Genomic DNA, 16,633 nt, shown 5'->3' on the forward strand with positions numbered 1-16,633 from the left:
TGGACAGTGGAGGCTTCTCTGTGCCTATTTCAACCTTTAGCAATGTCATGGGGGTTTGGCAATGCTTCCTACGGCTACATCACTGTCTACTGTAGCAGGTGTTATTTGATTCATCAGTAATTTGTATTCAAATTGATTATCCACAAAGCCCATCACAAAGTGTCCACATCATAAGTATATTGGAAATGCATCCGAGTTCTTCCACAGGAACCACAAGAGGTATATATATTCACATGGTCCTAAACTCAGCTTGCACCAGAATACAGTGCATTCATAAAGTATTCGGACCCCCTACAATTTTGTTATGTTGCAGCCTGATACTACAGTTGTGTAAATTATTTTTTTCCTAATTAATCTGCCCTCAGTACCCCACAATGGCAAAGTAAAAACAGAATTTTAGAAATGTCTGTGATTTTTTGAAAAAGAAAAAAACGAAATATCACATTGGCATAATTATTCAGACCCTTTGCAACAACACTTGAAATTTAGCTCAGGTGCCTCCCATTTCTCTTTGCTTGTTGCTAAGATGTTTCTACACCTTGATTGGTATCCACCTGTTGCAAATTAAGTTGATTGGACATGCTTTGGAAAGGCACACACCTCTCTAGAAAAGGCCTCACAGCTGACAATGCATACTGTGTCAGAGTAAAAGCCATGAGCTCAAAGGAACTGCCAGCAGAGCTCAGAAACAGGATTATTGCAAGACACAGATCTGGAGAAGGCTACTAAAAAAATTATGCTGCACTGAAGGTTCCAAAGAGCACAGTGGCCTCCATAATTCTCAAATGGAAGAAGTTTAGCACAACCAGGACTCTTCCAAGAGCTGGTCGTCTGGCCACATTGAGCAATTTAACCACATGCCGCCCAGGCACTGTATAAATACGGCGGCAGGGCGGCACGGCTGGGCAAAACCACGTTTTAAAACGTTTGTTTTGTAAACAGGTAGGGGGCGCGTGTGAGGCGTGCCGCCGCCCTACCTGTCCCGCCGATCACAGCCACGGATATCAGTCGCCGGGTCACAGCTGGTCGTTACCGGCTATGTCCCAGCGATCGGCAGCAATCGCTGACAGAGAGCACAGCTGCAGTAGCTCTGCTTTCTGTCAGTTCCCTGACAGCTCCAGGACAAGCTGATCGGGACAGAAGAGTTTCTCTCTCCCAATCAGCGGTGTTCCCTGCAGTACACACCCCCGCCCCCTAGTAAAACACTCCCCTCACACAGTTAACCCTTTCCCTGAAAAATAAACTTAAACCCTTCCTCCCCAGTGCCATTAGTACAGTGTCAGTGGTTTTTTTTTTTTGCACTGATCACTGTATTGGTGTCACTGGGGATGTCAGTGACCCCAAGTCAGTATCCCCCAATGTCAGAATGTCCGCCGCAGTCCCGCCATAAGTCGCTGATCGCCACCATAAGTCACTGATCGCCGCCATAAGTCGCTGATCGCCGCCATTATTAGTATAAAAAAAACTAAAAATCCCAGTATCTTTCCCGCCATTTGTAAACGCTATAACTTTCACATAAACCAATTCATTTACACGTATTGGGGTTTTTTTTTTAGCAAAGACATGTCGCAGAATGCATTTTGGCAGAAATTTATGACTAAGTTTGATTTTAAATTTTTTTTTACTGGACATGTTTTATAGCAAAAAGTCCAAAATATTGTTTTTTTTCCTCAAAATTGTCAGCCTTTTTTTTTATAGCGCAAAAAATAAAAACCGCACAGGCGATCAAATACCACCAAAAGAAAGCTCAATTTATGGGGAAAAAAAGGATATAAGTTTCATTTATGTACCTTATTGCATGACCGCGCAATTGTCCATTAAACTAGCGCAGCGCTGTATAGCAAAAAAATGGCGTAAATTGCAGTATCTATACCATAGTTTGTAGACGCTATAACTTTCACACAAAGCAATCAATATACACTTATTGGGATTTTTTTTACCAAAAAAATGTAGCAGAATACATTTTGGCCTAAATTTATATCCAACTTTGAGTTTACTATATATTTTTTATAGCTGAAAGTAAAAAATATTGTTTTTCTTCAAAATGTTTGGCATTTTTTTGTTTATAGCGTGAAAAATAAAAAGCGCACAGGTGATCAAATACCACCGAAAGAAAGCTATATTTGTGTGAAAAAAAGGATGTAAATTTCGTTTCGGTGCAGCATTGCATGACCGCGCAATTATCAGTTGAATTAGTGCAGCGCCGAGTAGCAAAAAGAGGCCTGGTCATTAAGGGGGGTAAATCCTCTGGAGGTCAAGTGGTTAAACGTCTGTAGCATCAGACTGCAAAATAACAAAGAAATACAGAAAGCACTCCAAGATTCAAGTAACAACACCCATGCCTCTTGTATTTAGACAAATTATTTTTGGCTGACATTTACAGTAGCTCAGAAACAGTGGGTCAGATGGCAATCATTGCATGTTCATAGCCAGGTGTATTTGCTCGCATAATAAAACACTGATTTTACCTCTAGCTAGCCAGTATTGTGAGCAAGTCAAATTTCAATGCTCATTACAGGTTATAAATATTTGATGATGCATCTTCCAGTAGTTATCAAACTGTTGATTAACCAGGATTTAAAATATTATTACCCTAACAGCCCCAGTGGCTATTTAATGTTGATGAAGACATAATTGTGTACAGTATCTTCCATGATAAGTCTTGCATTGCAGAATGCAAATTCAGACATTAGGCTGCTTGCATATTCATAAATGGTACTACAGAAAATCCTCACTTATCTCCAGCTGCCTGGAGGTTTGTTTAATTTATAAACCGCCTTATCAAGTATCCCCCATCTGTTTTATTACGCCATAGAGAGTTTGTGCATTATGATTGTTTATAATATAAAAACAGGTGAACATTTTGTGGATCACACTGTGCTAAAGAAGACATGTGCTTAGCTAAAACTTACAAAACTCGGGTAAGCAATTAAAAATAGGCGCAGAGTGATGCTTATCTTTCATCATTACTTATTTTCCTAGAGAGTTCTGGGATCTCACCAATCTGGAAATCCGCAAATGTAGTTTTTGAAGTCAAAGCTCAACATCACCCCCTCACCCTCCTTCCTATAGTATGGGACCCTCAACAGTTAGAGAGGCTCAGACTGTTGCACTGGCTCATAAAGGGAATTCAGCAGAGCTTCAACAGCTGGAAGTTGCCATCGGCAAAATGCTCACTCCTAAAGCAGGAGCTACCAGGGCACATGTTTAATAAAATCTGTCTGAGCACCCTTGCTGCCTGCTCAGATCTGCTTTAGGGTTTTAGTTAAGGCCAGATGCATTTCAAAGGCTGTTCACAAGAACTATTTTATTCATGGGCAGACAGGTGGGTTGAATAATTTATAACCAATACCTTATTAGTGAGATCTCTTGGTTGAAGTTCAGCACAACCCCATAGACAGATATTGCAAAGCCAAGCAAGGAAGTCACAATCCTGTTGCATTTTTCCAAATTATTTATAAGAGAGATTCCACCAGTGAGTGTGTGACTTGTTTTTATTGGATGAAATAGCTGTTTGGATTTGAGAATTCAGAGCAGAGATGCTGCTGCTGGAGTCTCCAAATGATATGAGATTAAAGAAGCCAGTCAATGATTCAACCTGGCAATATCCAGACTAAGGATAAATACAGGAATATAAAATACTATAACTGATATTTCATTTTGCAGGGTGGTGTGTGGCTTGCGTACTTGATTAACCACCCTCTAGTCTACGTACTGATGCAGAGATATCAAATTATTGTTCTTTACACCACTAACTCTGGACAAAGTGACAGGTTCTCTTGTAAGAACTGCCCCTACCCACTGATACTCACTCTTTCTATGCTTTCCCACAGCTTTGTTCCTTCATTAGAACTTGAAATCTTAACTCTGTGTAAGCTTCTAACCAGTTGGTGTTGGAGCTTAGACAGGGTTAACTTCTTCCTCTTCCTCACATGATAGTGTTGGAGCCTGGTTGCTCATGCCAAAGGAGGTCGCATTCTCCACCACACGCAGAAGCACAGGGTATTTACAGAGGGCTTCACCTCAGCAGCCGGGAAGTGCAGCCAAGGTGAGAATCAGTAGGTGTTGAGATGTTCTTGCAATAATATCAAAGTAAAGGATTCTCTGTTCCAAGGTGAGAGCACATGGGATATTATCCAATGCACTCAGCATACACAGATGGAAAGAGGTGGTACATGGAAATATGATCACTGTATGTCACTGCTCATTATCTTATCCAGAGAACAGTGAACAAAAAGCATTAATGGGATTTGTTCTCTACCACACCCTGGAAGCTGTCACCAGATATGAGATGCTCATCTAACACCTTGAAAGGAGCACCCCTCGTAATACTGCACCCACCTTGAATTCCTTCTCAATATTAGCTAACACAGCCAACTCATTACTGAGCTCCAAAGCTGTCATAACTGGGTCTTCGCTGGACAACGATAGATAGGCAGGACTTGCAAGTCCCTTATATGCATTGATCCTGGACCTTGAGTGGCTAAAGGCGTCATGTTTTTGTTTTTCACTACATTCACTGCATTTACAAAAATAATCGTGAGGCCTCTCAATTCGGGCTCCCTTTCTCAGAAGGGTGTGAACTATTTCATATTCCTGACAGTGAGCAGCCAAAATAATAGGCGTAATATCTTGAGAAAATCTAGTTCCATCTTCATCATAGGCATAGAAGTCATCGTGTTGGAATTCCGACTGGCTAGGACTTGTTGTAAGCCGCTTGCCTTCAGCAAACGACGGATGGCCAAGAATGGCCTCTACTATCCTTACATATCCTTTACTGATAGCTAAAAGCAAAGCATCTCCCACCCGTGCCAAGTTTTCCTTCTTCAGTAAAAGTTCTGTAATTTCCAAGTGCTCATTGGCAACTGCTAACTGTAGAGCATTCTGGCCCATGTAATCCACACAGTTGACATTTAAAGAGTGACATTCTTCCATCATCTTCCGAACCACAGGAATGTTCCCATACTCAGCAGCATCCAAAAACCGCTCCTCTTCTGCTGATAGGCTGGTGGAACGGTCACTGAACATATACGCTGGCCCTCTGTTAGTTTGCCTCCTGCCTTTTTCCCGAAGTAACGTCTGCCTCCGATGCGACAATCTGTTTTGCCTGAGGTACAAAGAAAAAAGGTATCTACTGTTATAAAATAAAGGGAACAAGGAGGAATGTTTTTTTTTTTTAAGAAAACCAGTGGATGATTTAATGAAAATTGTCATCCCAGTAATTGGGCTTTTCATATGCTGGGGCACTGAGGGTATTTCCCAAGGTTGGCTATAACCCATAAATACATATTATTGGATAGTGATTGTGTAATCAATATGCCTGGTGTTAAGCTGGGGCCTGTTCACACCACTGTATTCTAGTAAAATGGCAAACATGTGCATTGCGCTGGACCTTACCACAACAAACATCAATGTACAGTACATAAGACAGTTCAATGCATTGCAGTTAAACGAATATTGAATGACATCCCAGTGCACCTAAGCAGCACACCACAATATACTTGGGTTGTAGTACTATCTGGGTATTGTAAAGTGCAGAATTTTAAAAAATGAGCATATTCAGCTTTATGCGTATTGAGGTAAAGTATACTTGAACTAATGGCAAATAAAATTTACATTGAGTAATAATTTTCATGGTCTAACAAAAAATCAGATTTGTCATATGGAAAAAGTAAGCGTACCCCTACATTTACCTCCACTTCAAATACATGAAATTGAAATTGGGTTTTCCAGATTAGGTGCCAATTATAGAACCTCCTTAGAGAGTATGCAGGTGGACAAACAAATGGCAACCACCCCAACCTATAAGTGGCATTTACAGCAAGGAGCACATGGAAGGGCGACGCATGTCAGAAAACAAGTAAAAATTCCCAGCTCACTTATCAGCCAGCCTGCAACAAACTGCATTGTCCTGTCTAACAGTTCATGCTAAAACCAGGGGTTTAGTTTGCACCCATTCGCAAAGCTGCAAGGCCACTTTTACGGCACCCTTGTGTGCTGCAGTCCTAACTCTATAAATTTTGAGAGTCTCCAAAGTTGGAGTATGTATATAATACGAATTGATAGATTAGGGGCAGGTATTCCTGGAGATAAGCCACTCCCCCTTAAAGGTATAAGGACACACTGGACACCCAGCAATAGCACAGAGCAGCAAAGGTATCCAGTACGTCCCCTCACCAGTATGCAGGTGGAACCTGTCTTATTTAAACATGAGAGTTGTGTTAAGAAAAAGTATTTGCTGTCCAAAAAGAACATAAGAGTTATGCTGGGCATAGATGGATTGAAATTCGAGTGGTTCTGTTCTACAGAAGTTGATCGTTGGATCGACTTCTGTCGAATGGACACACTGTAAAACTTTGTAGATGGCAGCAGTAGAATGTCCTAGCTGGAGGTATTTCTCTATTCAACTCGCTTTTTTTAATTTAGCCAAAAACTAACCATCTTTGTCCAGTTTAAGATTACAAATTACCATATATATTTGAAAATATAGGCAAAAACCAGGTTTTCTGGAACACTGTGCTGAAGACAGAGTTGTTTTTTCACAGTAACAGTAGACATGTTTAACACAAGTGGAAGACAATATTTCTGAAGAATAATTTCATAAAAACTGTGAAGCATGGTGGTGAAAATGTTATAACAGGGAAGCCTATCCTGCCCTCAGTAAATACTGGAATCTTCTACTCTTCCAACTAGTCCATCCCCCACATTTACTACCACTAGCACCTCCCTCCTAGATTATAAGCTCCAAGGAGCAGGGCCCTCAAATCCCTCTTGTATTGAACTGTATTGTTATTGTATTGTCTCCCGTTATATTGTAAAGCGCTGAGCAAACTGTTGTTATATAAATCCTGTATAATAATAATAATGACTTGAGGTTGCACTGCAGCGTCAGGGCCTAGGCAGCTCACTGGCATTAAGGCAACAAAAGGTTCTACATGATACAAAAATGTACTATATGAGACTTTGGAGGGGTTCACTAAAGCTGGTTCACTCAGAACCTCATGCACCTGTGCATGGTAGCCAATCAGCTTCTAACTGCAGTTTGTTCAATTAAGATTTAGCAATAAAACCTGGAAGCTGATTGGTTTCCATGCAGAAGTGCACAAGATTCTGAGTGAACCAGCTTTAGTAAATTAACCTCTATATGTCCAAAAGTTAAAGCCAAACCTGAAATGGGTCTTTCAGTGCCATAATGACCTGAAACACACCAGAAAATTTACCAAAGAATGGCTAAAAAAGAGGAAATGGAGGATTATGGACTGCCTTGGTCATTGCTCTGACATCTTGCAACTGAAGGAATTTTGCATTAAGAAGTGGTAAAAAACTTGTGAGTAGTTACAAAGAAGTGAAAAAGTATTTGCCCCTTCCTGATTTTTATTATTTTGCATATTTGTCACACTTAAATGATTCAGGTCATCAAGCAGCTCATCCGTTCTTAGATTTCTTTAGATCACGGACGGTATGGTATGTTGCTTTTTGAGATTTCCTAGCATGCATCACTTTGTCAGACAGCTTCTATTTAAGTGATTCAATAGGTCTGGCAGTAATCAGGCCTGAGTGTGGCAAGTGAAATTTAACTCAGCCTTCCAAAAAATGTGGTTAATCAGAATTCATTCATGATTTAGCAATGCGGGTGGGTGCAATTACTTTTTCACATAGTGTAAGGCAGGTCTGGACAGTTTTAAGTGTGACAAAAAGGGGGCAAATACTTTCTCATAGCACCGTATACAAAATGGCTCCAGTAAGTCATTTCTTCTACAGTGCAATGGCAGCTATTAATTCCAAGGGTATAACTAATTTTTCTACAGTAAATCTACTGATATTTTTGTTGAATAAATAATTGAAAATGCAATTTTTTTTGTGTTCATTTTAAGTATATGCCCTTTATTTGTAACCACTGTTTGAAAAAAGATCTAATGTTTGCCTATTCAATATTTCTTGAGTTGTATGACTGTTTGCAACATTTGTTGACAATCATATATGGGGTCTCTGAAACTTCAGGCTATTCCAGGAAGATAGAGGAGGACATAAAGCAGAACTGTCAGTTCCTGGCACATTGACATGGATGAAGGAGTAGGAAAAGGCATAGCACTAGGTTTTAAATATTAAGTGGCCTAGAGAAAAAATGGCCTATTACACCTGTGGCAAATAGGGATGAGAGGAGTGATTTCTACCGACACATTCTATGAGCTGCTAAAAATTAATTTTAAAAAAAATCTACTTTTTATTTATTACTTGTTTATGTAGTTGGTTTTTGGAGGACATAAATTGGGTAGTTTAGTATTATTTGTATTTTTTTATGATATATTATTATTTTTGTATTATTTATTATTTTTCCAGCATCTGGGTGCTGTAATGCAGACTCATAATTTATGTTGATGTACACTGCAATAAAGCAGTGCATTCATTATCACTGGGCTGTCAAAGCATAAAAAAATTGTTGAACCAAAAAAAAAATGTTCTTGTACTATTTTTGAGAACACAGCACCTCACAGTGTACACTATATTGCCAAAAGTATTGGTATGCCTGCCTTTACACGCACATGAACTTTAATGACATCCCAGTCTTGGTCCGTAGGGTTAAATATTGAGTTGGCACACCCTTTGCAGCTATAACAGCTTCAACTCTTCTGGGAAGGCTGTCCACAAGGTTTAGGAGTGTGTCTATGGGAAGGTTTGACCATTCTTCCAGACCTTGCATTTGCAAGGTCAGGCACAGATGTCGGGTGAGAAGGCCCGGCTCGCAGTTTCTGCTCTAATTCATCCCAAAGGTGTTCTATCAGGCTGAGGTCAGGACTCTGTGCAGCCCAGTCAAGTTCCTCCACCCCAAACTCATCCATGTCTTTATGGACCTTGCTTTGTGCACTGATGCGTAGTCATGCTGGAACAGGAAGGGGCAATCCCCACACTGTTCCCACAAAGTTGGGAGCATGAAATTGTCCAAAATGTCTTGGTATGTGGACACCTTAAGAGTTCCCTTCACTGGAACTAAGGGGCCAAGCCCAACCCCTAAAAAACAACCCCACGCCATAATCCCCCTCCACCAAACTTTACACTTGGCACAATGCAGTCAGGCAAGTACCGTTCTCCTGGCAACTGCCAAACCCAGACATGTCCATCAGATTGCCAGAGAAGTGTGATTCGTCACTCCAGAGAACACGTCTCCACTGCTCTAGAGACCAGTGGCGGTGTGCTTTACACCACTGCATCCAACGCTTTGCATTGCATTTGGCGATGTAAGGCTTGGATGCAGCTGTTTGGCCATGGAAAACCATTCCATGAAGCTTCCTACGCACTGATGATGTGCTAATCTGAAGGCCACACGAAGTATGGAGGTCATTAGCTATTGATTCTATAGACAATTGGCAATTTCTGAGCACTGTGCACTTCAGTATGTGCTGACCCCACTCTGTCATTTTACGTGGCCTACCCCTTCGTGGCTGAGTTGCTGTTGTTCTCAGTTTCTTCCACTTTGTTATAATACCACTAACAGTTGACCGTGGAATATTTAGTAGCAAGGAAATTTCACAGAAGGACTTATTGCACAGGTTGCAACCTATCAAGGTACCATGCTTGAATTCACTGAGCTCCTGAGAGCGACCCATTCTTTCACAAATGTTTATAGAAGCAGTCAGCATGCCTAGGTGGTTGATTTTATACAGCTGTGGCCATGGAGGTGATTGGAACACCTGAATCCAATGATTTGGAGGGGTCTCCCAATACTTTTGGCAGTATAGTATAGGTATTCACATCTGGGTGCATTTTCATTTGAAACATATGTATGGCCCAATAGTGTAAATGGGCACTCAAGCATGAGGCATGAAAGGTGCTCTTTCTCTTGTTAATTTAATATATAATTACACTGTAGGCTTATTATAGTTATTTTATACAATAAAGCAATTTTGAAGCTATTTCCTATGCATGCCTTTCATGACCAAACTGGAAGCTGCTGCCTGTCACGCTGATCAACAACATTAGCATACATCCATATCCTGGTTTCTTTCCTTGGTGGCATTCAGAGCAGGTGGCTAGTGACTGCTTGTGCTCTGATATTATTCCTGCTTGGGTACTGACTGATTGACTGCACTGCATCCAGTGAATGGATCAATTTGTAATGCTAATGATGTGGCAAGGAAAGATCCCACAACAATCTGACAGATGGATACGTAGAAATGCTACCAGCTGAGGAACTATCTTCACCCATTTATCCAAATGATGTCACAGCTGTCTGCTGGACTGTGAAATATGATGGAGAGCGCCATTCCCAGTGGACAGTGGGCCATCATTCACAATATGCAGAAACATCTGCAACCTGCTTCCTATTGTGTGTGAAAGGAAAGAATTGTCACAGGACAGCTCGGCTTCTGTAGGGTAAATATATACAGTAAACATATTCTTGAGTGTAATTGTGCTTTGCCTGTAATCTAAGCATAGGTACTAACTAGAGATGAGCGAATTATTCAAAAATTCGATTCGGCTGATTCGCCGAATTTGAGGAAGAAATTCGATTCGATGCGAATTTATTCGCTACGAATTCAACTTATAAAAAGGCTTTCTAGGCTTCAGAGAGCCTTTAAATTAGTGCAGAACACTGTACCTTTAATTTAAATGCCCTTGGAGATGAGGAAGGAGAAGGAGAAGGAGAATGATGAGAAGAAGGAGAAGGAGAAGGATGAGAAGAAGGAGAAGGAGAAGGATGAGAAGAAGGAGAAGGATGAGAAGAAGGAGAAGGAGAAGGATGAGAAGAAGGAGAAGGATGAGAAGAAGGAGAAGGATGAGAAGAAGGAGAAGGATGAGAAGAAGGAGAAGGATGAGAAGAAGGATGAGAAGAAGGAGAAGGATGAGAAGAAGAAGGATGAGAAGAAGAAGAAGGATGAGAAGAAGGAGAAGGATGAGAAGAAGAAGAAGGATGAGAAGAAGAAGAAGGATGAGAAAAAGAAGAAGGATGAGAAGAAGGAGAAGGATGAGAAGAAGAAGAAGGATGAGAAGAAGAAGAAGGATGAGAAGAAGAAGAAGGATGAGAAGAAGAAGAAGGATGAGAAGAAGGAGAAGGATGAGAAGAAGAAGAAGGATGAGAAGAAGAAGAAGGATGAGAAGAAGGAGAATTCCAAGCCGGCAAAAAGTGTATCTGCAGAGCTCCACTATTTCTTAGCGGAGCTCTGCAGATACACTTAGTGGAGCTCTGCAGATACACTTTTTGCCGGCTTGGAATTCTTCTTATTTTCATCCTACTTCTTCTTCTTCTTCTTCTTCTTCATCCTCATCCTCTTCTTCTTCTTCTGAGGATGAGGATGAAGAAGAAGAAGAAGAAGAAGTAGGATGAAAATAAGAAGAATTCCAAACCGGCAAAAAGTGTATCTGCAGAGCTCCGCTAAGTGTATCTGCAGAGCTCCTCTAATTCTGACAGTTCTCTGACATTCACATTTACAGCGGTTGAAACATTGTATCTATTTGTTTCCATAAATGGAAACAAATAGATACAATGTTTCAACCGCTGAGCTCTGCAGATACACTTAGCGGAGCTCTGCAGATACACTTAGCGGAGCTCTGCAGATACACTTTTTGCCGGCTTGGAATTCTTCTTATTTTCATCCTACTTCTTCTTCTTCTTCATCCTCATCCTCAGAAGAAGAAGAAGAATGAAAAGAAGAAGAAGAAGCATGAAAAGAAGAATGAAAAGAAGAAGAAGAATGAAAAGAAGAATGAGAAGAATGAAAAGATTCTTCTTCTTTTCATTCTTCTTTTCATTCTTCTTCTTCTTTTCATTCTTCTTCTTCTTCTTTTCATTCTTCTTTTCATTCTTCTCATTCTTCTTTTCATTCTTCTTCTCATTCTTTTCATTCTTCTTTTCATTCTTCTCATTCTTCTTTTCATTCTTCTTTTCATTCTTCTTCTTCTTTTCATTCTTCTTTTCATTCTTCTTCTCATTCTTCTTTTCATGAAGAAGAAAAGAAGAATGAAAAGAAGAATGAAAAGAAGAAGAAGAAGAAGAATGAAAAGAAGAATGAGAAGAAGAATGAAAAGAAGAATGAAAAGAAGAATGAAAAGAAGAATGAGAAGAATGAAAAGAAGAAGAAGAAGAATGAAAAGAAGAAGAAGAATGAAAAGAAGAATGAAAAGAAGAAGAAGAAGAATGAAAAGAAGAAGAAGAATGAAAAGAAGAATGAGAAGAATGAAAAGAAGAATGAAAAGAAGAATGAGAAGAATGAAAAGAAGAATGAAAAGAAGAAGAAGAAGAATGAAAAGAAGAAGAAGAATGAAAAGAAGAATGAAAAGAAGAAGAAGAAGAATGAAAAGAAGAAGAATGAAAAGAAGAATGAAAAGAAGAATGAGAAGAATGAAAAGAAGAATGAGAAGAATGAAAAGAAGAATGAAAAGAAGAAGAAGAAGAATGAAAAGAAGAATGAAAAGAAGCAGAAGAAGAATGAAAAGAAGAAGAAGAATGAAAAGAAGAATGAGAAGAATGAAAAGAAGAAGAAGAATGAAAAGAAGAAGAAGAAGAATGAAAAGAAGAAGAAGAAGAATGAAAAGAAGAATGAGAAGAATGAAAAGAAGAAGAAGAATGAAAAGAAGAAGAAGAAGAATGAAAAGAAGAATGAGAAGAATGAAAAGATTCTTCTTCTTCTTCTTTTCATTCTTCTTTTCATTCTTCTTCTTCTTCTTTTCATTCTTCTTCTTCTTCTTTTCATTCTTCTTCTTCTTTTCATTATTCTCATTCTTCTTTTCATTCTTCTCATTCTTCTCATTCTTCTTTTCATTCTTCTTCTCATTCTTCTTCTCATTCTTCTTCTCATTCTTCTTTTCATTCTTCTTTTCATTCTTCTTCTCATTCTTCTTCTTCTTTTCATTCTTCTTCTTCTTTTCATTCTTCTTTTCATTCTTCTTCTCATTCTTCTTTTCATGAAGAAGAAAAGAAGAATGAGAAGAATGAAAAGAAGAATGAAAAGAAGAAGAATGAAAAGAAGAATGAGAAGAAGAATGAAAAGAAGAATGAGAAGAATGAAAAGAAGAAGAAGAAGAATGAAAAGAAGAAGAAGAATGAAAAGAAGAAGAAGAAGAATGAAAAGAAGAATGGAAAGAAGAAGAATGAAAAGAAGAAGAAGAATGAAAAGAAGAATGAGAAGAATGAAAAGAAGAAGAAGAAGAATGAAAAGAAGAATGAAAAGAAGAAGAAGAAGAATGAAAAGAAGAAGAAGAAGAATGAAAAGAAGAATGAAAAGAAGAAGAATGAAAAGAAGAAGAAGAATGAAAAGAAGAATGAGAAGAATGAAAAGATTCTTCTTCTTCTTCTTTTCATTCTTCTTTTCATTCTTCTTCTTCTTTTCATTCTTCTTCTTCTTCTTTTCATTCTTCTCATTCTTCTTCTCATTCTTCTTTTCATTCTTCTTCTCATTCTTCTTTTCATTCTTCTTCTTCTTTTCATTCTTATTTTCATTCTTCTCATTCTTCTTTTCATTCTTCTTTTCATTCTTCTTCTCATTCTTCTTTTCATGAAGAAGAAAAGAAGAATGAGAAGAATGAAAAGAAGAATGAAAAGAAGAAGAAGAATGAGAAGAAGAATGAGAAGAAGAATGAAAAGAAGAATGAAAAGAAGAATGAGAAGAATGAAAAGAAGAATGAAAAGAAGAAGTATTCCAGTACAGCAAAAAGTGTATCTGCAGAGAGCTCCGCTATTTCTGACAGTTCTCTGACAGTTCCTTCACATTTACAGCGGTTGAAACATTGTATCTATTTATTTCCGAATAAAAACATCTGTATCCTAAATGGAAACAAATAGATACAATGTTTCAACCGCTGTACATGTGAAGGAACTGTCAGAGAACTGTCAGAAATAGCGGAGCTCTCTGCAGGGACACTTTTGCCGGCTGATCGGGAAAAATCCGATTCGCGCACCCGAAGTATGCAAATATTCGGATTCGACGCGAATCGAATTTTTCCTGAAATTCGAAACGAATTCCACTTCGCCTGGTTCGATTCGCTCATCTCTAGTACTAACATGTTAGAGTATAACATCTGAGTTGCGGCACCTAAGCTTTTTACACGCAAGCAAGGTCCACAAATCATGATTTAGCTCAACTAGAAGATGCTCAGTAAACATAATATTATTATTATTATTATTATACAGGACTCATATAGCGCCAACAGCTCCATCACATCCAACAACGCCAATATCAAACCCGCCCTGCAGGCCAGAGTACTTGGTGTCATTCTGGACTCCAACCTATCCTTCCAGCCCCAAGTCCAATCTTTAACTAACTCATGCAGACTCCACCTCCGCAACATCGCCAAAATACGCACGTTCCTAACCCCAGAAACCACTAAACAGCTCATCCACTCCCTCATCATATCACAACTCGAATACTGCACCTCATCACTGGCCTGCCTCGCCGCTGGCTATCCCCGCTTCAGTCGATCCTGAATACGGCTGCCAGACTCATTCCCCTTTCCAACTGCTCCGTTTCCACCACCCCCCTCTGCCAATCCCTCCACTGGCTTCCGATTGCGCAACGGATCAAATTCAAAATCCTAACACTGACATACAAAGCCGTCCACCACACTGCCCCGAACTACATCACTGACCTAATATCCAAGTACCACCCAACACGCACACTCCGCTCCTCACAAGACCTCCTTCTCTCTAGTTCCCTGGTCTCCTCCTCCCATGCCCACCTCCAGGACTTCGCCAGGGTGTCACCCATCCTCTGGAACTCCCTGCCCCAACCCATCAGATTATCACCTACTCTCCTCTCCTTTAGGCGCACCCTGAAAACCCATCTCTTCAGGGAAGCCTACCCCATCCCCTGCTAACTTGACCGACCTCCTCCACTCTTCCCACCACTCCATCCCCCACAGCTATCTCCTCCTGTGCCACCATCCCCTCCCTCCTAGATTGTAAGCTTGAAAGAGCAGGGCCCTCAATCCCCTCATGTTTTGCATTGTATTGGTATTGTTCTGTCACATGTTCTGTCCCCCTTTGTAATGTACAGCGCTGAGCGAACTATCAGCGCTTTATAAATACTGTATAATAATAATAATAATAATAACAGTTTGCCTAGCACTTTACAATATAAAGGGAGGCAGTACAGCTACAACACAATCAAAACAAGAGGGTTAGGAGGGCCACACTCATAAGAGCTTACAATCCAATAGATAATATTGATATGTTTGAATTTTAAACAACTTTTCTGTAAGAATTAGCTGTAGATGTCAGAAAATTATGAATATATGCACCTGTGTCCTATTGGGGAAATTTCCCAAACTTAGGGAAATTCCATTGGAACATTTCTCCCTCTATCCTCCTGCTCCTGTTCTGATAACTACTTAAAATTTAGGGTTTTCATTCACCTTCTGTCTCGGTGATACTGGCCCTCAGGACAAATAGGGTAAATTTCATTATCAAAGACACAAATATCAATAAAAACGTGGCTTACCCCTTATTACTGTTTCCAAAACTCTATCCAAAGAAAGTTTTGGCTTTAGATACACTTTGATTTTACAATCACATTTTTAAATCTAGAGGAAAATCAGAAACAAAAAATTCAAGCAGGACTGGACCTAGGGGGGTACTGGGGTGGGCTATGCCCCTCCAAGTTTTAGTTGTGCCCCTCCCTGGTCTACAGTATTAGAGTGCATTCACTAATTCATGAAGAGCCAGTCTGATGTGGACAATTGATGTAAAGAGGGACTCTTATGGGGCAATTGATGTAAGAGGGGACTCTGATGGGAACACCTCATGTAAGGGGAGACTCTGATAGGGACACCTGAAGTAAAGGGGGACTATGATGGGGACCCTGATGAGAACTTCTGATGTAGAAGGGACTTTGATAGAGACACCTGATACAAGGACATCCAGATTGTGTTTAATATCCTAATCTAATGACAGGCTAATCCATACAAATGTTCCCTGTTTACTCCTGCACCAGCTCTGCACTACCTTGTTGGTGGGTCGTGGGCTGCATCAGCCATAGTGAGCAGCTGAGCCGTTCCCCAACATAACACTCACCCTCTGGGCAATACAGGATTTGCCTGACAACACTTCTCGATGTGTGGGTGGAGACCAACCTTTAATCCACCCTCCTGTCTGTGTGTTTCATCCCTTTCATTCACCAGGGTTCCAGCTGCTAGGCACCTTCCTCAGGCCGAACAGCCAGGGGACACCGGTAGAACTCAACTCTCACTCTCTTCCGAGCAGTATTCTTACAGAATAAAAGTGCCACAAGGCTAGATGTGGTTAATGTTCTTTTACTGAAAGCCTCATTTGATACATGGCTCCAACAGAAGAACACAGTCCAATTAAGAGACTGACTCTTGGTCCCAGGCCTTGGGGTGGCTACTCTTGTCCCTGCAGTTAGATGGGACTAATGTTCCTCCTGGCCAAGGACGGGAAAGACAGAGGGCTAATCCAGCTCTAAAGTTCTCTCTTCTCTCTCCTGGGACTATGATGGGTGACCCCAGGGCATCCTACCCTCCTCCAGAGGGGGGAAGAGTAGGGAAACAGCAGATAATGATCTTCCTCTTCTTTCCCCAGACTGCACACCTCCCAACTAGGATCTGCCTAGTCTCTCAGGCTTCTCCCAGGGTAAGGAGACACTTTATAGGGAAACCCACTCTATCACTTGCCTACAACCTGTTA

The 16,633-nt window shown here is 40.2% G+C and overlaps 1 protein-coding gene across 1 annotated transcript in view; it reads right to left on the reverse strand.

The window, feature by feature from the left end:
- The window catches only part of TRPC6 (transient receptor potential cation channel subfamily C member 6), a 287,084-nt gene that overhangs the window by 111,569 nt on the left and 158,882 nt on the right, over window positions 1–16,633 (reverse strand). The window contains exon 2 of the mRNA XM_089687255.1: window positions 4,342–5,107. Within this exon, the coding sequence (XP_089543381.1) occupies window positions 4,342–5,107 (766 nt within the window). The remainder of the gene's footprint in view (window positions 1–4,341; window positions 5,108–16,633) is intronic.

This window comes from Staurois parvus, unplaced genomic scaffold (assembly GCF_062004578.1).
Source record: "Staurois parvus isolate SC_StPar_1 unplaced genomic scaffold, SC_StPar_1.0 ptg000422l, whole genome shotgun sequence".
NCBI lineage: Eukaryota > Metazoa > Chordata > Amphibia > Anura > Ranidae > Staurois > Staurois parvus.